Source organism: Amblyomma mixtum, chromosome 2, assembly GCF_055824585.1.
Source record: "Amblyomma mixtum isolate Tamu chromosome 2, ASM5582458v1, whole genome shotgun sequence".
Taxonomy (NCBI): domain Eukaryota; kingdom Metazoa; phylum Arthropoda; class Arachnida; order Ixodida; family Ixodidae; genus Amblyomma; species Amblyomma mixtum.
This window is the reverse complement of record NC_143013.1, coordinates 321,134,230-321,161,592: the sequence shown is the minus strand read 5'-3', so window position 1 is coordinate 321,161,592 and position 27,363 is coordinate 321,134,230. Positions and strand designations below refer to the sequence as shown.

The 27,363-nt window shown below is 45.6% G+C and overlaps 1 protein-coding gene across 4 annotated transcripts in view; it reads left to right on the top strand.

Annotated features, from left to right (window-relative positions):
• Positions 1 to 27,363, top strand: part of LOC149365158 (uncharacterized) — a 47,536-nt gene that overhangs the window by 10,015 nt on the left and 10,158 nt on the right. For 2 of the 4 annotated variants that reach the window (XM_089575254.1, XM_089575255.1), the window contains exons 9-17: positions 390 to 530; positions 982 to 1,064; positions 4,893 to 5,136; positions 8,699 to 8,829; positions 13,360 to 13,466; positions 13,535 to 13,637; positions 15,923 to 16,065; positions 18,352 to 18,508; positions 22,018 to 22,164. In XM_089575254.1, the coding sequence (XP_089431380.1) occupies positions 390 to 530; positions 982 to 1,064; positions 4,893 to 5,136; positions 8,699 to 8,829; positions 13,360 to 13,466; positions 13,535 to 13,637; positions 15,923 to 16,065; positions 18,352 to 18,508; positions 22,018 to 22,143 (1,235 nt within the window). In that variant the 3' untranslated portion in view covers positions 22,144 to 22,164. Of the gene's footprint in view, positions 1 to 389; positions 531 to 981; positions 1,065 to 4,892; positions 5,137 to 8,698; positions 8,830 to 13,359; positions 13,467 to 13,534; positions 13,638 to 15,922; positions 16,066 to 18,351; positions 18,509 to 22,017; positions 22,165 to 27,363 lie in introns of those variants that run through there. The other 2 variants (XM_089575256.1, XM_089575257.1) reach the window with 2 other exon arrangements.

Below are 27,363 nucleotides of genomic sequence, written 5' to 3'. Positions count from 1 at the left end.
TTCTTCTGCATATGTAAAATGTGGATTGCGGCTGTTGCGAAGCAGGAGCACAAGAACTTTGCCATGGCCCCTTCATCATGATGTTATCCCATGAATTGGACCCCAGCCACTCTGGCCATGTTTTGAGGGAGGCAAGATGCAAAATCACGCCCGTGTGCTGTGCAGCGTTGGCACTCGATAAAGATTGGATACCCGCTTGGTTAAAATTGGTCCGTAGACTTCCGCTGTGGCATTTCCCATACTCCATGTGCAGCTTAGAAGCATTAAACCTTGCAGTGTAGACGTGTTCCTGTTTTGGCTGCTCTCGGTGCTGCTGGATTGTAGGCAGCTTTGATCTTCCAGAATGGCATTACAACACGAGATGCATGGCTCCCCCTCTCTGTGCACAGCGGCAGTGGAGGACTCGGCATCGGCTGAGGCTGCCAACCGGTTTCCAATCCAGGTGGGCCACTACGAGCTGGCCACCCATTCGGTGAAAGTGCGCCGCACGGGCACCCTGGTGGACGTCCTCTCCCTCTGGCAACTCGAGGGTGAGCTCTGGTCTGTGGCTTTATTGGCACGAGTTGAGAAGGCAGGTTTGTTTTATAAATGTGCTCAATAAGGCCTCCAGAGAAATGTTTGTTTCTCCACTGGGTCTATTCGTGGGGCTGCTGCATGTAACGGCTAGGCTCTTGAGCATTTGCTTCAGACATGTATAGCCCTGAATGGATGTACTACACCATCCAGCCCAGAAATTGGGGGGTTTTGCCAAAGTGCCTTGGAGAAATCTCTTGCAAGATCTGAGAAGGCTTCCATTTTCCTGCATCACACTGATGCAAACATGCACAAATGCTGCGTCTTGTGGCCCTTTGTGCTGGTACCCAGCATCTCCAGTACGTAGAAGTCACTCGCAGCCGGGAAGTTGCAGAGATGCTTCGCTTCACTCTGTGCACAGTTGGGGGCCCTCATATCCTCCTGAGTGACGGAAGCTTTGTTGCACAGGCACATCAGCGCTCACCAAGAGTTCCAGACTGGGCGAGAAAACGCGCTTTGAAAGGTTGCCCTCGATGGATTCGTTCAATCAGGTAAGCTACTGTCTCAGGGATACCTGAAATGAAAGCTCTAATCTTCCCTCTTATCAGACTTGTGGTAAAACTCAGACCGAAGGGACCGTGCTGCAAAAAGAAGAGTAACAGTAGTGCTTGGTGGCCATATTTTTTCATTCTGGTGTATACTTTGCTGTCTGAGGCCATGCCCTCGCAAATGGGAAAACACAAAGTTGTATGGATTAACCCTCTGACACTGGGCCCCATTAAAAACCTTGAGAGTCCTCGCCGCTTAAGAGTGGTTGCCACAAATGTGTGTGTTGAAAAAGGCCGTGTGTCTATTTAGGCGGGGAGGCAGTAAGTGACATACTTTTTATTCCCTCGTCAGACCTGAGCAAAAGTTTGGCCTATCAGAGCATATTCAAATACATATCTCAAGCCTCGGCTGTCCCGTGGATGGCCGAGCAAGGCCAGGTTGATGGACCAGTTGAAACAGACCCAGTGTTAGGCCTCCGGGGGTGGTGAGACAACCCCTGAGGTTCAGTGGCCATCTGCACCACCAATGGCTTTAATATATTTCTATAAAATCTCTATACCATGAGCTTGGAGCATGATGGCCTCAGTTGCCTATGTGCCATAAAATCCAACACAACACAGCACACTGTTACCAATAATCTGTCATGGAGTACCCATATTTCAAATATTTGTTCCTCTGCTTTTGCAAAACTTTGTTTGTTGTAAACTTAAAAATGCTTTATCCAGTCTTAAGGTATGACGCCACCTTTTTCAAAATTTTTTAAAATTTTGACCACTAAATTTTTATTTCACATTTACCTTATAAAGTACCACTTTATATAATATTCAAAAGCAAAAAAGAGTGAAAAAAGCCATGCTGGCATTTATTATTCACAAAAAATTGCCCAAACATGGCTGTTATGCAAACACTCATAACTAGTGAATGAAGAGCAGGAATTGTAAACTTTTCGGCACAGAGTTAGCCAATTAACCATACTGTGCAACCAACTAGGATCTTTGCCATCCGAGAATTGAGAAAAAAGTTATAGCAAAAATGCTGAACAAAACAAAAAAATGTCATTTTTGCCTACCTTCCTTGACATAAAACATGATTATATCAAAACTCACCATTCGATTTCATTTATCCTAGTTCATTGCACAGGCTAGTAACAAAGTAACTAGTGTGCAAAGTTTCATTGAAAAATATATATTCATTTGGAAGTTATCACTGTTTGCGCAACACGAAAGTGCGAGAAATAAAGTTTTGAGAAAAACAAGATTAAAGTTTTTCAATCCTTGTAGAAACACGATCATCATGCCCTAGGAAGTTAAAATCCCTCAGGTTCATAGCTAGGGCCCTGCTTAGCTGACACGAGCTCTCTTTTGGCATGTGTTGCTGCCCGTCTATTCTTGCGGAGATGTTTTGCCTCGCCCGTTGACTGACGCTGGGCCTTCATCACATGGTAATGGTCACTGATGCAACATGCTAGGAGAGTGTGGTGGCCAGATTCGATGCCTGCTTCCCTCAAAATATCTGCTGTACTTCTGCTGCCATCATTGAAGGACGAATCTGGTAGCATTCAAAGCGATAGCGTCAAGTGCGCGCAAAGTAAACAACTGAGACGCTTGTAGCCATACTTGTAGCGTCTTGCATCCCCCTTGCGGAAATTTAAAGCAATGTTTAAAAAAAAAGAAGCCTTACAAATTGCCTTTGAATAATCTTTTGCATATCAGACTAAAACGAAAAAGAAAATTTTCAATATACGCCGCTGATTACCGCTGAGTTATCATTTTCTGTTACCAAACCAAATCAGTTTCGGTTTCAGAACTGTTCACCACCTGTTCGAAAGTTGGCTATATCTTTTGAACAAAATAAGATACGAACATTATTCTTGCTGCAAAAGATTTCTGAATGTTTGGGAATTCGCGAAATATAAAAAACAAAAAATGTCATTTTTACAAAAAAACGATTTTTCAAAGGTGGCGACATACCTTAACTTCTGGCTTACAACACATACAGGTATATCAGGTCTAAACTTGAGTATGCTTCGTTTGTCTGGGACTCTTACACTAAGAAAGGTACTTATCAATTTGAGCAGATACAGGGAAAAACAGTAAGGTTCATCTTTGGTGAATACTATATAAAAGAATAGACTCCCCTACTAACATTATGATTGCCAATAACACTCTGCCCTTAGAAACTAGCAGGAAGATGAGTTGTTTACTCTTTATGAATAAAATTTTAAAAAACCAGCTAAACCTCAGCCCTCTGCCATGTTTGAAAGTACTGAACACAAGACTAACACGTCATTGTCGAAATCACTCGCTACTAATGATTTTTGCAAAAACTATCTTTTATGCACAGTTTTTATCCACAGACAATTTCTGAATGGAGTTCCCTTCCAGAATGGAGTTCCCTTCCAGTTTAATCCAGAGACTTTGACCAAACACAATATTATATATCTATTTTGCTGACATGATGCATTGCTTTCTTTGGTGCTTGTACTTTTTTTTTTTCATATGTTGATTACTTTGGTGTGCTGATACCTTCTTTTTCCTCTCCTGGTCCGTCTCTTGCACTACTGAATTTTCGCTGTTACATTGCCTCTGTTTGTTAGTCTCACGGGTGGACTTGTGTGTCTTCATTTGATTGCATGTACAAAATTTTTCATGTATCCCACTCCTTCTAGGGCGGAAAAAGAGGTCTGCAGTATTGTGAAATAAATAAAAATCATGAGCATGACTCTGGCAAGAAGTGGTCCCCAGAGAGCAACCTAGGAGGCAGGTGGGCCACCTAGGTCACGTGACCTTGCGGCATCATCACCACCTGCCCACCTGATAGTGAACAAACTGCCCACCGTGACAGGTGGTAGTTAAATCAATGATTGGTTGCTTGGGAAGAGCAACCTGGGCCGCACAAGGCCCACTGCTGAGAGCATCTGCCATGGTGGGGCAGTGGGACATCACATAACCGCTGCACCATGAAGGGTATGAGGACTCGCTGAGATGTACGAATGTAAAGTAGAGAATGACCTTCTGCACACATGGGAATTAACCCATTACTTTATCGCGTTGTACCTTTAAGATTGAGCTTAAGTGCCCCCTCCAGTTTTTTTTAACTGGTGGCTTTTCTTAGCAGGTTCCCCTGTTTAGTGCTGTCAGCAGTACAGACCTTGGCAGCACGCCAATATTCCTTGTGCTGATAGCATCACTGTGCATTTATCTTTTGATGGGAGCTCCAGGGGGACTTGGTAGAGCACTAAGACGCTGTGTGCCCTTGACAAGAGCGCTCTTGGTAGTGGCTACATGCATGAGGGACTGCATGAGTGTGTTGTTTTCGCCTTCTTTTTAATTATTTTTTTGCCAGTCCAGATATAACAATAATTGGTTACAAAGATCGAATTTCCCGGTTTTCTCAATATCGTTATGAATGTATTGCACTGTGAGTCGCCTACTGTCATTGCATGCTAATGCCCAATACTACTGAGAGGGAGAGCAGACGGACTTCATCCACCGTGGAGAGCCGCAGGAATGCCAGGAAGATTGGCCACAAGACTCTTCTCGCAGCAAACATTGGCAGAAACGCTGTGAAAGTTTGCGTACCAACCTAACACTTGTGTTAAAAAGCGCAGTGGTAAAATACTTTCATCTGCGTGCAGAGAAGAGTGTTGTACCACAACAGCAGCCAAGCCAAATAAGAAACCTTTTCTTTTCGGCATCCTTGCATTGCACAAAGTGCTCTTTAAGAGACTCGCAGAGACGGTGGTGTCAGCTTTCCCTCTGGGTAAAAACTCTATAGGTAGGTAGTGCAGTGGGTAGCCCAAGACTGACACGTGTGTTGTGGCTGCGCAGAAGTCTCACGCTAATGAGATGCTGGCGGGGCTGCGCTACTTTGAGCGAGCCATCCGCAAGGACAACCCGGAAGGCGGGCGTCCGGCTGGTGGCGGAGGCCGAATGTCCAAGGACGCCTTCAGCTGGGGCGAGGTGGACCGGCAGGCCCTGGCACGCTGCCTGCTCGCAATGTGCCGCCAGACACGTGACCTCATGTTCGCCGAGCCAAGGCTGCTCAAGCTCAGTGTGCCCACCTACATCCTGGGTGAGAGTGCCAAACTGGAGAGGTTTCTCGCTGCCCTGCTTCCTCTGTGACATCCTTGGTGGCCCTCCATTTCCTGGTTCTGTTTGCTATCAAAGGACCCCTGACAGAACCATACATGATTTGGCTTTAGGCATGTGCAAATAGCTATTTTCTTGGAATAATTTCAAAGCGAATAATTCCAATAGTTCTGGCACACCAAAAAGATCTCTCTCTCTCTGTATCTATCTCTTGTGTATGTTTTTAACACACAAGTCCATTACATGAAAAAAAAAAAAGAAGAGAGAGAATGCTTTGAAGCTGTTGCAGAAATGGACATGGGCAATTGGGGAAGTCGACCTACATGCGAAGCCGACGGATTGGTGGGATGTGATACCTATCTGTGCGACTCTGATCTTAATTGTGATTGCGTCGTTGTGCAGCTATTACTCCATGAACATCTGCTAGGCATACGCCCCGTATACCCAGCACCAACATGTGTCAAGCGTTGGAAAGGGGCATCCCTCATGCTAGCTTCCCCTCGTGCTTGATTTGCGGCTCAGACTCGTTCCATGGAAGTCGAGAGAGCATCCGCAGCCGTTCTTGCAGCCCGCTTCTGCGAGGACCCACTGTACTCGCGAAGATCGCCCTGGACAGTGCCGTAAATCGTGGGGGGGACAGGGAGTTCCTGACCCCCCTTCGCTGAGGGTGGGGGGGACATAGCATGCAAGCGCCCTCTTCTGAGATTCGTCCCGACACTACTTGGTCGACATCGAAGGATACCAGCCGCTTACGCAACATGGGGAGGCCGCGGGCAGAAGGAGACCTCTGTCCTTTATGCAGAAAGGCTCAGGAGAATCAGATATTTAAAAAACAATGCTGTCATAATTACAATCTGCCAGCAATGAAAGGACATGCCGTGAATACATGTGGTTGTATTTAATTTAACTTTAAGCCTCTGCTTTTCTGGCGTGATTGAGACAGAGACGTTTAAGTGTAGTCCTGCACGTTCGAGGGTCGGCTTTATGCAAACCTTCAAAGCTTTCTTCGGGGTCTTTCTCGAGTTCGGACCTGGCGAATGTTTTAACAGTGCACGAGGCAGGCACTGACAGGTGCGACTCTTGCCCTGGCGGCATGCATAAAATTACTTCATGTCAGCTGGCCATCTTTATTTAAAAAAAGGAAAGAAGTAAAACACATTGAGGAATATCCACCACTATTACTTTGAGCTTCTTAAAACTGCTAGTCTTATTAGAAACTTGCGAATCTCCCTTCAGCTGTCTCGGGCCCACACCTCCTATGAGACAAAAATAAAGAAGCATGGAGGCTGTGATTACAAGAAAGCGATGCTGGTTACATGCTCTAGAAATAGCACTAGTACCACAGAACTGGAATGCTTAAACAGCAAAAGGCAGGCTTTAAATTGGAGAAAAGCTACAACATATAACTTATGCAAGGTGCTAGAGGTCTGCATGGCCCTGTATCTAGACTGGGCCTGGTCCTACTCGTTGCTACTTCTGTCTGGACTAGAGATGCGGGCACCTAAGGAAGGGAAGGGAAAACTTTATTTACACTAATGGTTTTTCCTGCGGTTTGGGGGCATCTTCAGAGACGTCTTGGTTCTACCCCCAGGAGCCTTCTCTCTCAAAGTCGTCCGCCTCTAATCAGTGGTCGGTTGCCCTCAGTCCAGGGCTCCGCTGGCCACTGCCGCCCGTTGAGCTCGCTGTACCAGACCTTGTTGGTCTTCGCAGCGGTCGCTGGACAGCAGAGTCTCCCACTGCTCCGCACTCGGGTTTTGTATTTTGGGGACCACGTCTATGTTTTGGCAGGCCCATGTGATGTGGTATAGTGTAGGTTTTTCGTCGCACCAGGGACATTTGTTCGTGTATATTGTAGGGTGAATTTTGTTTAGTATATGTAGGTTTGGGAAAGAGCCTGTTTGTAATTGTCTCCAAGTGACAGCTTCCTCTCTGCTGAGAGATTTGTGCGGTGGGGGATATCGCATTCTTCTGCCTCTATAGTTTTGTAGTATGGCCGAGTATTCCCTGGGTGCTGGCGCGAGTTCCGCGGTCTCGTCGGAAGCTCGGAAAGTAATGTATCCTCGAGCTATCCTGTCGGCCTCTCGGTTCCCTGCCACCCCCGTGTGCCCCGGTACCCACACAATTTTGTGTCGGATCTTGTCGTTTTGTTCTTCCCGGTTTTTAATTCTGTCACTCGCTGCGAGGAGTATATGGAGCGCGTGACGACCTATCCTGCCATTCATGTAATTTCGGCAGGCTGTTTGAGAGTCCGTAAGTATTGTTAGTGACCGCCCGGTTCTATAGGGCTATAGAACCGGGCGGGCACCTAAACAATTTTTCATGGCCCAGAAAAAGAAAAAAAAAATGGCAAAATTTCTAAACGGAGTTATCTGCAGAATCTGACCTCAATATGCATTGTAAAAGTATTTTATGCGAGTTGTTAGAAAGTTTGCCGTGCACCTGGAACTGTCCACACGGTGGCAAGGTCAAGCGACAGTTAAGCAACTCGGTGGCAAGCAAAAGTTAAGCTATTGCTGCCATCAGCATGCAGCGGACCACGTAACACCCCGCCCTCTCGCTTAATCCAGCGCGACAGCCCAATGATAGAATGTCAGCCTAATTCTCAGAAGTAAATTTCCACTTGCATTTATGTCTGCCGGCTGCCTCTTTTTACTTGCACTACTTTTTTAATGACTACAGCAATTCTTTCTACAACAGGGCTCCTAGTGCTACCATTTGCACGTTAATTACTGGTAATTAAACTGTTCATGCTGACAAAAATGCCGAGATAGACTCTTCGTGACTTTTGATCGCACATGATTGCCACATTAAATCACCAAAAAAAAGTCAATAATTTCTTTCTCAAAAATAATATTCGTCAAAAAAAGTTTTTCTGAAGTAAACACTGAATTTTTAAAAAATACAAACCAAAAAGTCCAGCCCCAAGATATATCATACGATTCACCGCGCCCCTGCAAGTGTTCTCATCATTTATTTATTTTATTTATTTATTTTTATTTATTTATTCAAAGTACCTACAGCGCCCATGAGGCATTATTGTAGGGGGGTTATTACTATATACAATAACAAATGCAAAGAAGATATTGGAAAGCATGTCAGCAAGGATAACACAACATATTAAAAGAAGACTAAATGAGTTTACAACTAGTATGAGTGATGGCACAGTGCTGGTAAACACACGAGACCTGGAAAAAACTAAAAAAAAAAAATACATCAGACTATCGCTTCAACAGCACTATCGAAATCATGTGTTGTTCTCGCTGTGTATTTGTTCCCTGTTCATTGTCTGGACAGCGAGTTTCCATATTAACTAGGTGAAAGTTACACGGAGAAAATTTGGTCCCCAGAAAAATTGTCCATAATTTGAGTCGTACATATTAGTGAGGGTCGTAATGCTAATGGGGAACATCTGCATATCGAACTGTTTCACGATCCCTGTCGAACTCAGTGTATCCAGGTCTGACTTCACTGATGGACCAAGTTGGGATTAAATGGGTGACAATGGCTGCTTCTTCTTACATTGTTTGGTCTTTTGCCTCGGGCAGGTGACATTCACGGCAACTACAGGGACCTGGTGTGCTTTGAGAAGGCACTGTGGCGAATGGGACCTGTGCTGACGCCTGCCAATTTTCTCTTCCTGGGTGACTACGTGGACCGGGGCGAGCATGGCGTGGAGGTGAGTCTCTATTCTTGTTCATACCAGGAAAGAGCAGCACACATCTGCATCTGTTGAAGGCTAACTTAATGGTTGTGCATCAACCACATGAATAAGCCAAGCCGAAACTGCAGTCAGTGTTAGTGAACATTTGGCTCCTTGTTGGGAACCAGAGTAGATTGCACTATTTGTATTGAACTTAAGGGATAATTGTTCTGATTTTTCAGCCTACTATAAACCACCAATGCATCAGTTGCTGACATATAGTGGAGAATATTATTTCCACGTTTAGTATAAATTCAATTATACCTGTACGCTTGCACTAGGGGCGAATTGTGCTACAAGGCTCTTCAGGTTTCTTTGCCTCACTGACAAAACAAAAAGAAAGTAATTTCAGATACATGCGCAAAACTCGGAATGCGACTGCTGCAGAAATGCATTCCCATCGTTTGTCTATGACGGCCTGTGCTGTGTTGAATTAGAACATGCTGCTGGTCATGCAAAGGCGCCACATGGAACGGACACAAGAAAGGTGGACATGTCAATTGGCTTCTTTCTTGGAGGACACTCACTATGTATGGGCACATCACCTGGCCACCTGTCAGCTGCAGCAGACATCAGAATGAAGTAAGGGGCCATAAAAATGATAAGAGAAAACCGAGAAAGGAAGGGACTGACGAATATAAAAAATAAACGGGAAAGATGACATGTGGTGTAGAGGGCCAGAGTAACATGAAAGAATGGTATCTGACAGGACAAAAACGAAATGAAAATGCATTAAAAAAGGCAGAAACCCTCAGAACACATTCGACATCATAAGACCTTCGGAAATTGCTTCTTGCACTGTGCACATCAGTCAACATTAGAAAAGGCACCCGTACACGTGATCCTAACTTAGTGGTATCTTCTTAAAAAGTCTTATTCAGACTTTTAAAAAAGGACGAATGCATTGCTAACGCAATTTAGGCCCTTTTTTGTGATCCAATGAGCTTATTTCAATTCACAGGCAACACATTCACATCCTCTACCTAAAAGAACTGTTTCCTCATGAGAATGCTTGTAGGTTGAAAAAGACACACATATAAAAACACGAAAAACACTGGGCGAAAGCACTTTTGCCCGGCATTTTCTGAGTTTCTCGTCTTTATGCCTTTTTTTTTCCCGCCTAATCTGGTAATGCTGGCCTCAGTGTGAGGCCTTAGGCATGGGTGGGTTCTGCAGAGTAGTTACAACATGTAACAATATGTTTTTCAGTACGAGAAAACAATGAAAGATCTTAAAACAAAACACAACAGTGCACGTGCAGAATGTGAATACACAAATTTGTTGTGCAGTGTTTGTTGTACAGTGTGCCGCAGTCTAGCACAAAAGGAAAAGTAAAAATTGCCGACCTATCAGTAAATGCGAGAAGGAAAAAAAGAACAGTGAGCAAGTGTCCACACATGACCATTCACAGCTGTGACTCAGATGCCGAGTCAAGCGCAAACAATAGTGATGTCATGTACAAAAATACACTCGAATGCCTGTAGCAAGGCAAGAAAGAAGCCGACGTTCAAAGGATCACTGGTAGCTTCGCTGTCTCATTCACGAGTGAAGAGACACTCGAGGATGACACGACATCAGCTTTCAGGGTGTTCCAACTATACCATATACGAGGAGAAAATGTTTTCTGTATAGTAGTTTTACACAAGACTTCTCTTATTTTTTTGTTGTGGAGTTATCGTGTCATTTGTGTATTCACAGCGTTTATTTTTTTCTTAGGTTATTGTCATACCTCGGCAAAATGATGAGTGCTCACTCAAAAAAGTTTGGTCAACCCACGGGCTTGCTCAAACTTGCACTCACAGATGCCGGGCTCACACGAACTCATGAGCTCAAACTCGTTTATGCTCACAATGCACTTGGGCTCATTCAGACTCACCAGTCATCCGGGGTCAACCACTCATAGCGACTCGCGTCTCACTCAGGCTCACATCTCATCTAGGCTCACTCACTCGTTTCGACTCACGACTCACCTGCACTCACTCATTTGGGCTCACCTGCACATTTCAACTCATGACTCACCCAGGCTCACCTTGACTCCTGTTAGCTCACACATCAGACAGCTGAATGAACGGCCCAAGTTACGCGTCTAAAATGCCAAAAATAGTACACGGTGATGTGATGAGCTCTGAACTGCAGCTAGACTGTGGTGATGTGGTGGGGTGCGGACATAACAAAAGCATGACCATGACTTATATACTGCAGTCTAATATTGTCGCTTGTAGGCGGAACATGGGGAGCGATGATTTTTGCAATTGTGAAAGCTGGTTTCTCACAGAAAAGCTTTTTTTTTTTTAAGCTCACGGATTTTTTGCTCTGTTCGATTATTTGGATCATTCTTCATGTCCCGCCGAGTCCGAAAAATTGGTCAGCGGCTAGCAAGGAAAAGATCCACAATTGAGTTGTTAATGTGTTTAGTGCGAGTGAGTTCTTTCATCAGTCGCATTAAGTTGTGTGATAAAACAAGTCGACAAGTGACTCTGCAGAGTGGATCCGGGAATGCGTGAGCCATCTAGTAACGGATTGCATGTGTGAATTCTGTATTGGCAAAGAAGGTGTTATCGGTGTTCCTCCAATGATTAAGTTGATCCCATCAGGGAATACCTTTATAATTACACATTGGACTCCCAGGATGTCAGGTAGCCTCAGTGTACGTAGATTCCAAGGATAAAATATCCACTCGGTTGCCTCGATGATCCTATTCAACGTCCACACAAATCACCCACAAGCCCGAGGCTGTTGCATTGCTAGGCTGTGTTGTATCAATGCAGTTTTCGTCATTCAAATACGTCCACCTAGGCGGCCAAGCGTACAGTGCAGGCTGTGTCCACCTGTGACAATGTGGTGGTTGAACGGAGCCCTTTTGGAGGAAGGGGCTGTGTGGAGCAACCCCTTTAAAGCAAAAGTGGAACAGCTGCTTCTGCATGGCCCTCCAGTGTTAGCATTCCAAAGCCCCACTGTCTTCCTAATCTGAGAATGAATACACATGGCCACGCATGTATGCAGCGCATGCTGTCAAAAATGGGCATGGTTTATCCACAGTGTGTGGACACATACAGTCGAACCCGGATATATCGAATTCGAAGGGGATCAGAAAATAGTTCAATATAGCGAAAATTCGATGTACAGATATAGGCTAAAACTGCACTCCCGATCATAACAAATTGTGGCTTACCGTTTGGAACAGCCGAATCACATAGTATGAGCACACAAGGTGAAAGTGCTTTATTTCACAGAAAAGAAATCACTAATTTTGGGCTGCTTTTTCCTCTGGGAAACGAAGTTCAAAACACTTGTCTTGATCTTCTCGAGACTGTCCAGGTGCGAGAGCCCAGTGCCTTCCATTTCACCGCAACAGTGCCCTGAACGCTGCCAGTTCAGTGGCTGTGCACGGACACGTTTCTTCGACAACACAGTTGCCCTCATCGTCGCTGGAATCGATGTCTTGAACGCCAGCTATTCTAGCCATAATGTCCTCATCAGCGAGGTCGGCTACCACTTGAACTTCACTGTCAGCGTTAATAAAGTCCTCAACAGTCACTTCAGACGGAACGGCGCCGTGAAAATTGGACAAGTCGCGAAACTCGTCGTCCAAGCACTCATCGTCATCAAAATCTTTTGGACACTTCAAGGCCTGCCTTGCCAAAACAGTTGGCTACTGTGGCCTGCTTCACATCGCGCGTTGGAACACAGGCACACACAAGAAAAACACGCGAGGTGCAGATGGAGCGGTCCGAGCGAAGCCTATGCGAGCAGCAGTCAACGCGGCTCCGAAGGAACGACAGAGGGAAAAGAAAGAGCAGGGAGAAATATCGGCGCTCTGGGCATCGCTTTTTTTTTTTCTGGGCTCTCTCTTCTCCCTAGACCCACGAGCAACCGTTTTCTCCCTCTTCCTTTCCCCAGAAAGCGTGGCTTGGAAACATCGCCGAGCATCTCCATGCCATGCACTCTCTTCGCTGAGCTCCAATGACCTTGACCAAGCACACGCCGGCGGGACAGGAAGAGCGGGAATGCTCGCGCCGGTGGGGCACGAAAACTGGGAACAAAAAAGAAAGGCCCTGCGCCTCCTGACTGACTGCGGAAATGTTCTCCGCTGAGGCGGCTGAGGACCGGACAGAATTGTCTTTGGGGGAAGCGCACCTTCCAGGGGCGCGACGCGGCACGGTGTTCGATATATCCAATGACCGGCGAAAATGGAATTCAATGTACAACGCAAGTGTCCTATACTTTTACACAGTATTTTCAAGGGAGTAATCTGTGTGTTCGATATAGCCAATAATTCGAAATATGCGGGTTTGATATATCCGGGTTCGACTGTATTTGGTTGGAAGTTGGGCAGCGATTACAAGAATGCATGTCCGCATTAAAAAATTAAATTGCTTGTGTACATAAAGGTGGTAGGTAGCCATGTGATGAAGTCATGCTTTCCAGGTTTGCTCGCTAGGGGGAGTGGGGGGGGGGCATCGATGTGCATTCTGTGTGCTGCAAAGGCTGCTCTTTGTTGGGCAGGTGATTGCGCATTTGTTTGCACAAAAGATCCTGGCTCCCGACAAGTTTTTCCTGCTCCGAGGCAACCACGAGGTGCGGAATGTGCAGAAGATGTTCACCTTCTACAAGTAAGCACTGCCCACCTAGTAATGCAATGGCCCTGTAATGCAGGGTGCATTTTCTTCTCTCCCCTCAGTGAGTGCGTGAACAAGTTCGGTGACCGTGTTGGCGTGGAAGTCTGGGAGCAGATCAACGCCTGCTTTGACGTCATGCCGATAGCTGCGGTGGTCGACACAAAGGTCTGTTCCCCAGGACTGTTCCAGAAGCTCCTGTGCACTTCGGACATCCTGGTGTAGAGAGGCACATCATTCGCAGGCTCCTTGCCACCCATGCTGCAGAAAGTGCTTCTCCCACAAGCAGCTTTAGTTCTTTGGACCTCGCATTGCCAAGGCCTAATCATGGGGATGTTTGGATGTGCCATATTAGTAGGAATATAGTGCAAGGGGAGAGTTAGAGACTTTGCAAAATATATATCTATGTGTAAAGACACTACCTTTCTGTGGCAGAAAATTCTAAATTCTGAGCGATGGAGAATGAAGAATCAGTGTAAATTCTGCAGATACAGAATTAAGAATCCGGGAAATTCCATGGCAAACATAAGATGCATGAAAGAAACATGCAAGTTTATTTTTTGAGCACATGTAGGTCCCTCTTCAAGCTTATAGGTGGCTGTGTAACTCAGCGTCAGGTAATGCGTAGATATATCTTTACTCAAATAATGGCACATTTTGGTACTAGATCTTCATAATGACTGAACAGTCCCACGCCGTCAACAGAGTTGGTAGAGTAATATTTGAGAACAGTGGAATAGAGTGTTGGAGTAACTTCTTTCATTCCAGCCAAGATAGACAGGGTGGCGAAATCATCACCTTGTTAGTCTTCCTTAGAAAGAAACTGTGTGAGGTTACCCTCACTAGATTTCAGTTCTCGAACAGTTTTCGGGTGCACTTGCCACTCGGCAGCTAGCACCGGTGACTCTACACTAAATCTAGGCATGCTTGCAAACTCTGTGTTGGTAGAAACCTGCCTGAGCAGTTTGGGATTTTGTTATAATCATAACAATCTTTTCCAAATTTTTCTGGTGTCTCAAACTCCCCCTCATGTTATAATTATGCAAATAAGGTAAATTAGTCATTTTTGCATTGTTCTGTCTTCCCTACTGATGTCCGGAACAGTTGTATCAAAAAATGAGAATTTGGCTGCCAGGGCAGAATTCTGCGGAAAATGCTTTAATCCGCAATTTGTCGCGAGATCATAGAAAACTAGCTTTATGTATGTATATAGTATTATGACGATAGTGCAAAATCAAACTGTGCCGATGGTCAGGAAGAAAAAAAAGACTGCACCCAGGGTAGTGGCATTATTTGAGGCTCAACACAATCAGAACATCAAACAGCACAAGAGAATTTGTTTGGCTGTAGTTTTGTCATAGTCACCTTCATCTCCAACCTGGTCTGTCTCATGCGTGCACTAAGTAGTTATTTATGCTATCCATGAGGGGTGACCTTCCAAAATGATGTTATTAATTTTTATTTGTTAAGGCGTACTGCCAGCGTGACTTTTGATCATGGCAAGACCACAATTATGCAACGATTGAGAAAACAATGCAGATGCGTCCTCTTCACTTCCTGCTCCGGCCGCTGCTCTGCTCGACCTCGTGCGCAATCTGCAAGTGGCCTTTTCCACACCTGATGTGAACAAGATGGCTGACCACCTGCTTCGAACTAGAAGGAGCGGGGTTTTTTTCTTTAATCCTACCATAGTATGTTACATACTTAACGCACATGCCCATGGCATTCGTCTTGTCGCCTTCTTAACTCTCCTCATGTCAGCTCCGCCATCTCGTTTTGGTCAACTGTGGTATGCGGGAAAGCCCGCTTGCGGAACTTTGCATGAGGCTCGTGAAGAGGCGAGTCGAAGTGTCTCAACGGTGCAAGCAATCACGTAAACATCCCAACTAACTCACGAAACTTTAAAAGCGCTTATCAGCTGGCTTGACCCCTGTCACAAGGCCACAAAATGGCCTGGCTTTCGGTTTTGAGCTTTGCTGCAGTCCATGGCGACGGCAGCTGTCCGCATTTGCTGGTCGCCTGAACCGAGCTCCGCGCCGCTTTCGGCCGCCAACTGGCGCACTGCTGCTCATTTCCCTTTTTAAAAGCACTCCCGCCATGCCAATGCACATTTCTCTTGCGTTGTTCGTCCAGTGCGCTGAAACTACGCACTCGTCATGCGTTTTTCAGCGTTTGTGCGACAGAGTCTGCTCATAAGGCTTCACCGTATTTTTGGCATCTTTTTTTTTGGTGGGGGGGGGGGGGGGGGGGATTGATAAACCGACCTTTGGATAATACATATGGGCATTTCTTCCAGTCCTTTGAGATTTGAAATAATGAGGTTGTTACTAGCCATAATTTTTAGTTGCCAGTCATGTGTTGTTCGAGTCGTATTCCCAAAAATTTGTATATTTGCTTACCCCTGCTGGTAACGTCAGCTCTCAGCAGATGAAATTACCCTTCCTGTTGTGCAGGTGTTCTGTGTGCATGGTGGCATTCCTCCGCCGTGGCTGGGTGGCGGTTACCTGTCTGCCATCAACCAGATCCCCAAGCCTCTGAGTGACCCCGAGAACCAGTCATCGCTCGCCTGGGAACTCATGTGGAGCGATCCCATTTCGTAATGGCACTTTTTGCTGACCCCGTAGCTAAGCTGCTTCAGAGTTTATTAATGCTATGTACAGGAGCGTGTCTCCCTTCATGTGCCCTGTTTCTGAGTGCAGAGCCACCTATCAGTGTGTTTCTATATTTCACTCCTCCTTGATGGCCTATGCTTTTTACAAGCACAGGTGCACACTTCAATGAGATCCTTCTTGGAAGGAAAAAAAACAAAAAAGATTCTGAAAAAGTGTGAAGCTTTTGAGTCTTTCAGTAACACTTCTTGCAGCAATTTTTAGTTGTACTACAAGGTGTCTAATATGTTCAAAAGACTGAAGTAACGATATGTGCCGGTCCTTGTACGAAGTCACTGGTGTGCCCCTTCTTTGTGTAAAACGGCTTGAGCCATTCAGAGTTGTGAGACATGCAGCATACAGCTTGTGCCCTGTTGAAGTACAGCTTTCGCTTACGGTACAGTTTGCACTTATGTCACTCTTCCATTTATGCAGGGCCCTGTGTTTGAAGTCACTGGCATAGAATTTGTTCCACAGTGGTATCATAGGAAATAGAAGCATTAAAGCCTTTAGTTTCTGTGGACTGAGTAACTGCACTGCAGCCTTGCATTTCGAAAGCAGGTAAATTTTGGCTCAGCTGTTGCTTTGTGAAGCATTGAAATTTTAGCATGAAACCTGTTGCGAAACTGAACAGCATGCCATCACTCTGATGGTCCTTTGGACAAGCCTCAGGAATTATATCTGGATTTAACCATCAGTCCTCACTTGCAGTGCAGTTAAACCCAATTATATTGGACATTGATCAAATGATCCTTTATGTACTGTATTTACTCGCGTAATTTGTGCACTTCTTTTTTTTTTTTTCTCCTAAAATTAAGGCTTCAAAAAATGGGTTGCAAATTACGCGGAAATTTCGGAAACAATTCCTAAGAAACTTCACAAAGTTCATAATGGGAAGTGTATGCAGTATATCTGTTGAGTATTCCTTAACCCCGCAACTTGCGGCAGATATGAATCTACGCATGATCCTTCCCCTCCCCCGTGCACAGACCCCCTCATCATGCAGTTCCCTGCGTGATGGTGTGACGGCGTGTGCGCAGCTCAAAGGAATAAACGCAGAATGATGCAGTTGCATAAGCAAATGGAGATAAAATGGCACCCTTGCATGTGCCATTTTATCTCCCCCCCTCTCCCCCTCCCCCCAAACAAGTTCTGTGTAATACGTGCCAGCCAATAATGGTGTGAATTCTGCTTGCACCTGCCAGCCAAACAGAGTCTGTCCCACTTAGGTCGCACGTGTGATCTGTGGTGGGACAGTTTTTGCATGGCGGTGTGCAGAGTGGCGACAACCGCAAAACAGCAAAACCTTCCCCTCCTTGGCAAAGGTGAAAGGGTCTTAAAGGTGGGAAGAAATCCATTCACTGCTTCACATGACATCCCAACAAGCACATTGAGTGCCACTTTAAAGAACGAGTCTAGCGTCAGTGTGAAGGTGGAGAAGAAGACGTGCGTGCACAGCTGTGTACGAAGTTGTCAAAGGTGCTGTGTGCAGGCATTTACTAAATGTTCGATCATGAAACACTCCTTTATCTTCAATCCCACGATTGAGCGTAAGGACTTCACTTTTATTCTCAACAGGCTCGGCTTTCGCAGTCTGCCTTTCTTTCTTGAGTGGATTGTGGAACAACATTAAAAATGAAAACTGTCCAGAATTGCTTCTGACATAATGCTTTTTGTGTTCCCAGATAAGATGACACTTATGGTTTATTTCGTGAGGCAGATGTTGATGATCTTTGGAACCAGTTCTCTGAACTTCCAGTGACACTTGTAATGGGACGGCAGCAGGTGACTTTGTGTCTCAAGACAAGAGCAGCATGGCAGAAGTCTTATTTTGCAGTCTGAACTCCACTAAACAAATGATGAACTCATCTGTGCCGAAAAGCAGTTCTGTGTAGCAACGCAGTAGTGCGGAGAATGCGGCTGAGAAAGCCCAATGTGTGACATGATGGCAGGCACTGATGTTGACGCCTGTGAGGCTTGGAAAGTGAACCCCACCTCCACCTCAAAGTTGAGGCATGGGACGCACCTCGTGGCTAGCACAGGCTTGCGTGATGGTTCACGGTGTGGCCCTTTCTCCGACATTTCATGCGCAGGATGCGGTACATCTGAATTCAGGAACTATCAAGAGAAGCATTGCCAGACACCTTTTGGAGTATAATTTGTGAGGCTGATATTTCAAGATGCGAAAGAGTAGCGTTCCCCACACTGCACTAAATGAACTGCCTGCCTTGCAGCAGTGAAGCCATAGTGGACGCCCAGAAGGACTTCCTGCCCAACTCTAAGCGGGGCACCGCGCACATGTTCAGTGCTGAAGCCCTCGAGGAGTTCCTCAGCCGCAACGAGCTCTCACATGTCGTCCGGGCACATGAGGTCCAGCAAGCAGGATTCCAGGTAGGGCTCCTTTCCCCTACCACAGTGTTAGTCGTGGTAGGAAGTTCGGGGCAGCTGATAATTTGTATTGTAAATCTGAGCAGCACTTGAAGAATACGCTGCAATACAAGGGGGTACCCAAAAGAAAGCGGACTTATTTTTGTTTGAACTTATTTGTTCACATTTTAAGCACAGACCTTCAATCTCCTTCAAAGTATTCCCCACTTGCAATGATAGGCTTGTCGAATCTTTCATTCCATTTTTCGAAATATTGTTTAAATTCATCTTTTGTGATGCTTGACAATGCTTCCGTCGTTTTTTTCTTCACCTCAGCAGCATCAGCGAAACGCTTTCCATTCACCTATTTTTTCATTCTAGGAAACAAAGAAAGTAGCACGGGGCAAGGTCGGGAGAGTATGAGGGCTGAGGAATAGGGGTCATGCCATTTTTGGTCCAAAATTGTCGTAGAGACAGGGCTGTGTGAGCAGGGGCATTGCCATGATGGAAAAACCAGTCACCCGACCGCCACAAATCTGGCCGCTTCCACCGCACACTGTTGCCCAATCTTTTCAAAACATCCAAGTTGAAAGCCTGGCTAACTGTCTGACCCTGCGGAACAAATTCTCAATGGACGACTCCTCTCACGTCGAAAAAACAAATCAGCACTGTTTTGAGGTTTGGTTTCACCTGACGAGCTTTCTTGAGGCGAGGTGAATTTGAAGTTTTCCATTGGCATGATTGTTGCTTGGATTCTGGATTCGATTCAGGAACACTTGAGTTGTCTCCATAGCATCGTACTTGTACATCTTTCTTAATATTTCAAGAGTTTCCAACTTTTTCCGAGCAAAAATCAGAATTTCACCGGCGCACGCTCTTCACGAAAATCAGCCATTACAAAAACGACATTCACACAAAACAGTCGTCACTCTAAAACTCTGCCTAAACTAGTCTGACCTCCTTCAACGACGGCACTCGGCTTACTGACTCTGGAATGTTCGTTCTATGCGCTCCTAGTGGCAAAACGCGGTACCACAGAAGCTTTGCCGACCAAAAAATTTAGTCCAGTTTCTTTTGGGTACCCCCTCGTACAGTGCTTGCTGTTTTGTCACATGGTGTGGATCCAAGTGTGGTGCTGTCATTGCATCTGTGCGCCATGCCGCCACCCAGCACAGAGTACGTGACATCACAGCACCACCCTTGGCCTCCCACAGTCTTGCACTGGAATGGTGGACAGAGTAGTGATTTTCGACACTAGTCACTGGAGGATTGGGGTGCATGTGCAACCACATCGTTTGCTATGCTGTCTGAGTGTCGTCACTGCATTCGGGCGTTGTTGTCAGAGTTTTGCTCTCAAGATATAGCGGTCGTTTGCAAGTTAATTTTTTTCTGGTGCCAGAACGCAGGAAGTTTCTGTGCTGCAGTGAGACGTTTGCAGGACCATGAGTGTGCAGTTCTCTCCTAGACTCATGCCCCCGCCGCAGTGGCTCAGTGGTTGCGGCGCTCGGCTGCTGACCCGAAAGACGTGGGTTCGATCCCGGCCGCGACGGCCGAATTTTGATGGAGGTGAAATTCTAGAGGCCCGTGCACTGTGCGATGTCAGTGCACGTTAAAGAACCCCAGGTGGTCGAAATTTCTGGAGCCCTTCACTACGGCTTCCCTCATAGCCTGAGTCACTTTGGGACGTTAAACTGCAATAAACCAGTAAACCAATCTCCTAGACTCATGCATTTGTTAAAAGATGATTTGATGCTAGGCACTAGAAGGGCCTATGTGGTGGTGTTTTTAAAAAACATAGCTGAGCACACATGGCTAACGGGTACATTTCAGACACAAAGTGTTGTGTGTGTGCTGTCAGTGTAACTGCCAGGATTATTACGGCATGGAGGTATTGTGATATGGCGCTTTTCCTCATCCACGGAGAGAAGGAGAGGGGGAGTAATGATTTCACTTGAAGAAAAGAGTTGTTATTCCAACCATGGATACATACCTGAGGCAGAGGGCAAAAGGTATAGCAAGTCTGACAAGGCCCGTCCCTCCTGGTCCACTTGAGACCGCAACACAACATATATATGCATAGGGATGTAATGGGTACAACTTCACACATACAAAGCATACAGCACCAGATTACCATATATATGTAAAAATGAAGACCACATTTTGGTCAGCATTATGACATTAAACCCAACAGCCTGAATTGGTCGTTTTTCTTGAAGAGAGAAGAGGCATTACTCTGAAGAGTAGACATGGAATCTACCCAGAGGGTAGTTACCTTGGAAGGACGAGGATGGTTACAACGGTAACTATCTGGAAGGGGTGGAAGTGGAGACACTAGGGACAGCGAAAAGATACCCGCGGGACACACACTCTCCCTTGTGCTTTTTTAGTGCTAGTAGCCACGTGAATCAAAAGCCCCTACTAGCCCGTCTTTCCTCGTTAATCAAGCGGAGAAATCCCCAACCGGAGAATGTTTGCCGTGCAAGGAGGAGGGCAACCTTCCGGAGGGTAGTTACCCTGGAGGGAGAAGGAGGAGGGTATGGCGAGAGTGTAGGAAGGCGTACTTGCTAAAGCCTTCAATAAATTTTTCATTGACCAGCCTAATGCAGTGACTCACATGACAATACAGTGACTTACATGACAATGTCGATCATTACCGTGATGAGTGTTTACTCCTGAAGATTACTGGACAGTCCATGTTTCTTTCTCCCGCGGATCATGAAGAGATATTCACCACTATTAAAAATTGTGATTCTGGAGACCCAGACGGTATGCAAGTTAAACCATTAAAGTATGTCCTTGACGTGATATGCCATTTTCTACAACTTAATTCTCTCTGCAGGAACATTTCCAAATGCAATGAAAATTGCCTGCATTGCGCCTATTTTCCAACATGGGGAACGAAACAATCTCGCTAATTACCGTCCAATCTCGATGCTCCCCATATTCTCCAAATGTATAGAAAAATAATGCACACTAGAATTGTGTCGTTTTTCACAAAGCATAATTTGTTGCATGACTTTTAACATGGCTTCAGAAAGTGCCGTTCAAGTTTGCCGGTACCCTGTGGAACCATTCTACCACCTACTTCTATGGCGCACTCTGTGCTGATAGCCGTGAGAATATCATTCATTGTTCGAACATTAAAATTGTCTGCCTCACTTAAAGCCGAATATCTGCTCTGTAGCGAAATTCTGAATTCCTGTACTTTCCCTCTAATTGCTAACCCGTTAATGGGCTTCTGCTTCACTAATTTCTTCCGTTCCCTCTTCAAATCTAGGCAAATTTGTTACTTTATCATTCTGTGGTCGCTGCAGTGCACCTTTCCGAGGACCTCCACATCCTGCGCAGTGGGGGGGGCACTAGTTGAACGTTAATTACATCACAGCTGCGGCCAAGAGAAGGAGGAATTGGATGTGGGCCAGGCATGTAGTGCAGAGTAAAGATGTGGATTCCAGAAGTAGCCGAGGGTGAGGTGGGGGGATGTAGCCGAACTGACCGTCGGGCATCTCACACTGGCCTGTCTCCTTCTGCAGGTGCAACAGAAGGGCAAGCTGCTGACTGTGTTCTCGTCTTCACACTACTGTGGTGGATCCAATGAGGCGGCATGCATCCTCGCAGACAGACAGAAGCTGAGGACCATTCGGCTGGACACCACCTGATTGCTGGTTTCATCACGTTGTGTCTGTTTCTTTACTTCTTAGACTGCTCAACACAGTGAGCAGGTTTAATGTACAGGCCTTTATTTTATACAGTGTGCGGATGACATCGGTGCTGGCATTTTGAGCAGTGGTGCACTAATGAGATTCTTTCTTTTTGCATCATCTCTTCCGTATCTGGAGCCAGGCATTGTTTGTGTGTTTTGTCACTGGGATGAAAGGGGCACTCGATGCTTGTGGTGGAGCGCATTCATTGCGCTGAGTGCGAGTCTATGCCTCAGATGTGACCACAGAATTATCTCGGGCAACTGTGGTCATCTTTTCTCTGCGTATATAACTCTGATGTAACTGAATTTGCCCTGCTTCTCAGATTCTCAGTGATTGTCGTGAAGGCACACAATGTGTTTGACTGAAGGGCCTGAATCTGCTTATTTTGTCACTTCTACACATGGAGCAAGGCTAGTGAGACGAACTATCAGTGAGTGCCAAATATGAGCGAGAAATGTAAAAAAGCATGTCACGACAGATGTCTGATGACGCTTTTACCACATCACGAGTTATGGCCCTGCAGCACTGTTCAATTGTGAGAACATGTTTGGTTGACATTGCTTTTGAAACCATAAAGACTGTTGTCATAACACTGTTAAATTAAAGTTGCTAAGCTATTTCCATGATCCAATGCTTAAAGGGCATCTATCAAGGTGGAGTAGATTTGAAGGTAGTAATTACTCACTAGCATCCATCTAAGCGCAGTGGTGCGGCTACAGTGGACAGCTATTCAGATTTCACAGAAACTTGTAGTTGCTAATATCTTTATTACAAATTTTACTCCACCTTGGGGGATTCCCCTGAACATTGGACTGGCATAGTCCCCACTTGAAATTGATCGATTCGCTCTCACCTGGCCGTCCTGGTCAGCTCAGTGGAGCGACTGCCTTAGACAGGTGGTGGTCCTCAGTTCGAGTCCCAGACCGGGACGAATTTTTCTTCAACTACGAAGTTTCTGTGAAAGCTGTATAGCTTTGTAGAAGCGTAGCTTGTTGGGCCAGTTGGTGCATGGTATCGGGTAGAGAAACTAGCAGAACAGGACGCGTACACAAGAAGAGTTCACACGGACGACGCTGGAGACAAAACTGAAAATTTTTACTTGATCAAAGAATTTACTTGAAGATGTTTACTTGCTTCTCACCTGTTCTGACGATGGCCCTGTTTGCTGGAAGTATGCTCGTCGAACTAAGAAAGGACTTTTACCCTACATCTCGTCACACTCAAAACTAGTGAAAAGGGGCATAGCCAATCTCTGTCTAAGAAATGCCCTGGGAAAAAGCTGCCCTCACGTTATGCAGAACAGTTTCTTTGAACAAGCTGGTCATCTGTGGTAAGCTTAGGTTACAGCACGCACCTCACAACGAAGAAGCGCCGCATCAGGAAATGAGACCTGCTGTTATTCCCTATATGTACAAAGTCTCACGTAGTATCAAAAAGGTGGACGTGAAATACGGTGTGGACATTGTGTTTTGCAGCACCCACAAAACTTTCGTTATTAGTATATGCCCATATCTCTGCACATCACAGCATTGCTCATCGATGCTACCGGATAATATGGCCAACCTCCCAAAGCATTGCAATAATTGTCAAAACTGTACCCCCCTGTTCAGCAGTGTGAGAACCATCGGCCGAGGCAAAATGCAGATTGAATGTGAAATTTTTGGAGGCTTTTAAAATATAAAAAGTCAGCCACTGATTGTGTCAGTGATATGTCAGTCAAATTTTAACGCGATAGTCAGAAAAGTCAGCGTCGTCGTCGACGGCATTGGTTCTGAGCAAAAAATTCCAAAAGCATTAATAAATAAAACCGAGTAGGAACTTGGTCGAGTTGGGAAATCGAACCAGGGCCTCCGTAGTGCGAGACGAGCACGCTAACCACTCCGCCATGCCAACTCGATGGTTTGGAATGAACAAAGGCACGTCTAGTGAATACGGTGTTGTCTTAGGAGGGTGCTTTAGAGTTATGTACTGTGGTGTATATTAGTAATTATTAGCATGGAAATTTAAGTGAGTAGCAAAGTATGTTTCCGCTACTTTTTCTCTTCGCTTGGCGTGCACGGAGCGCCATCAGGTGGCGCCCACTAAAACCACTCCCTCCTCCTCCTCGCAATGTACGCCACTGCCCCAACAGATAGCGTGCGACGGCAGCGCCTCCCTCTCGTCTCGTTCGGGTGCAGTGGGGCCGTGCGGGGACGCAGGAATCACGCGGTGAGTGGCGAACAAAGCAGCGCACGTCCAAGCGCATTCACCACGAAGCTTGTGGCTTGGTGCCCGTTCGTTCGGCTCGGAGGCTATGCTGGCGTTCGGGGCATGGGGTTGGTCGAGAACGATGTGCCAACGAACTACAACTGCAACCTGAGTTTAGGTGAAAAATGAGAAAAAAAAAGGAATGAGAAGAGGAAAGAGGAGAAGAAGGCGCCATGGCATCTACACTTAAGGCGAAGCTTAAGCGTCTTCCTGATTTTTTCTTCTAAAGAATATCGATTCATAAATGGGACATAGTCTCCGCGTGCAAGATAGCACTATTTTTTTTACCTGACCTTTCCTTTCCTTTGGCTTTCTTTTTGTCAGTGTTGCCTGCTCACGCGCATGTGCACCCTGCTCTGCTCGATTCTTTGATCAGGTAAAAATTTTCAGTTTTGTCTGCAGTGTGGTCCGTGTGAACTCCTTTTCTTGTGTACACGTCCCGTTCTGCTGGTTTCTCCATCCTGTATAGCTTTCCTCTGTAGCCGTATGGCTCTGCTTGGGTGACTCCGTTCAACTGTTTCCATGGCCTTAGAATCTGTTGCAGCTGCATTCATCTTTAAAAGCACGCGCAGGGTAGAATTAGTGCTCAAATATCCTGTCATGATTTTCTTCCTTGCTGGTCGGAAGAAGCATACAGGTCGTTTGAAAACGTGGACTCCTGATGAAGAGAACATGTCTCAGCAATGCGTCATCAACCTGTTAGCTGCTGGTAGCATGCAACACAGACTTCCATGTCAAAGGATTTGCTCAGCTGGCATATTTTGTATCGGCATGGAGAGTAGAAAGAGGAGGCTGCCACACACTCGAATGAAACCCATTGTGCCAGCGATGTGTCATGCTGCCATCATGTTCTTGTGCGTTTTCTTATGATTTAAGTCAGGGTCATCATCACCAACGGTTCTGAGAAGTCACTTCACTTTTGTACAGAATGGCCACGACTTCTTGTTCATTGGAAAGGTTGTGTAGACCTGTTGTCCTGCTGTGTACTATTAGAAGCTGAAACAATCACAACGAATGCTGTGCGAATATTTGACGTTTGGAATGTGAATCAAATACCTATGTTTGTTATTTGGTTTGTGTTATTATTTGAGAATTTCCGAATGTTCAGTAGCAGCCGTATACCACCGACTTTCATAAATCTGAGAGTGTAAAAAATCACAACATCTGGGCAGGTTTTCCAAAGATTGAGTTTTAAGCCTCAGGAAAACTCTACAAAGATGTCCTTTTCGCTTTATTCTCTGTTGTTTATTGTGTGAACCGCAAATGAGCTTTCGTATATTTAATGAAAACAAGATGGCCGACCGCCCGCTTCAAACAATCACAATGCGAAAGAACATGGTTTTTTGTTCCAACCTTCCGCAGTGTGTTACATACTTAATGCCCTCACCTGTGGCGCTCATCCTGTCACCTTCACAAATGTCATCTCATTTTGGTCAACTATGACATGAAACAGTGAAGCCTTCTCACAAGACTTCATGTTTCAGATTCCCCCCCCCCCCCCCCCCCCCCCCTTCTTCCTCCTTCTCCCTGAGGGTGGGGTCGGGGGTATTTAGTAACTCGTCCTTTGGATAATTCAGGCATTTTTTCCAGTCTTTTAAGTACAAATTCGCGAGGCTTTATTAACAATTATGTTTTTAGTTGCCGGTCATATGTCAGATCATGGATTTCATTTCGTAGCTCATTTACCATGACCACATTACTGGATGCATACTGTTATGCTGTCTATAATTAAGCATTGTATATTTCTAAGCATGCCAGTTTTTTTTCACATATTGGTGAGTCAGTCTAGTTTTGTTTAATTGTTGCTAAAGCCATACACTAATATGACAAAAAAAATAATAGAGATAGCCTACTTATCTTTTTCTGAAATTTTGTTTTCGTACTGAGCAGATATTTGATTTGATATTCAAAGGCATTTTTTCTTCATATTTGCATTCAGTTCATATTAACGAATTTCAGTATTTGCACACCTCCAATCACAACACAAGAAACATTGAACAATCAATCCCAAGTACTAGCCGCTGCGATGACTTAGTGGTTATGGCACTCAGTTGCTGACCCGAAAGACGCAGGTTCGATCCGGCCGTGGCGGTCGAATTTCATTGGAGGTGAAAATTCTAGAGGCCCGTGTACTGTGTGATGTCAATGCATGTTAAAGAACCCCAGGTGGTAGAAATTTCCGGAGCCCTTCACTGCGGCATCCCTCATAGCCTGAATCACTGTGGGACATTACAGCCCCCATAAACCAATCCTGAGTACTCCTTGCACTTAGTCCGAGTGCAGGTAATTAAAAAACATTGACAGCAGCCAAGTGCCACTGGGTTGAACAAATCCTCGAAGTATAAGGCAGATCTGGCACAATCTTCGGGATGGCTGTGAATGGATTAGTTTTCTTCGTTGCAGCAAGACCGCTACTTGAGTATTGTTAGTACGTTGTTAGTTTCCCTCTGTGGTATGGCTAGACCGGACAGTGCAGTGCACATCATTATCCTGGTTGTGTGGTGCAGCTTGGACTCTGCACACTATGAACAGCCCTGCTGAAATTTCCTCAGAAACTGGGCCTCATATGCACCCTGTGGAAAGTCTGTATGTGTGGGAATGTTTCTCACCATTACGACCGTCATCAGATCGATTAGATTACCAGGATAACAAGTCCAGTGATAATTTGTGAGTGCCTGCTTCTTGTCTGTTACCACATGGCTGCTGTTCTTTCTGATATTTATTACGTGGTGTTGTAGTGGTAGCCATTGTTGCAGGCCAACTGATGGCAACGATTTGGGTTTCCTTGGCACAGCAGTCAGTTTATGGTCCTTAACACACCAGACATGTATAGGTGTCTGTGCATGGTTGAGCAAAGGCACAAAACAAAGTGATCAAGGGAAGACCCGAGCGTTTCGACAAGAGGACTCGTCTAGGCAAAGCGTCCAT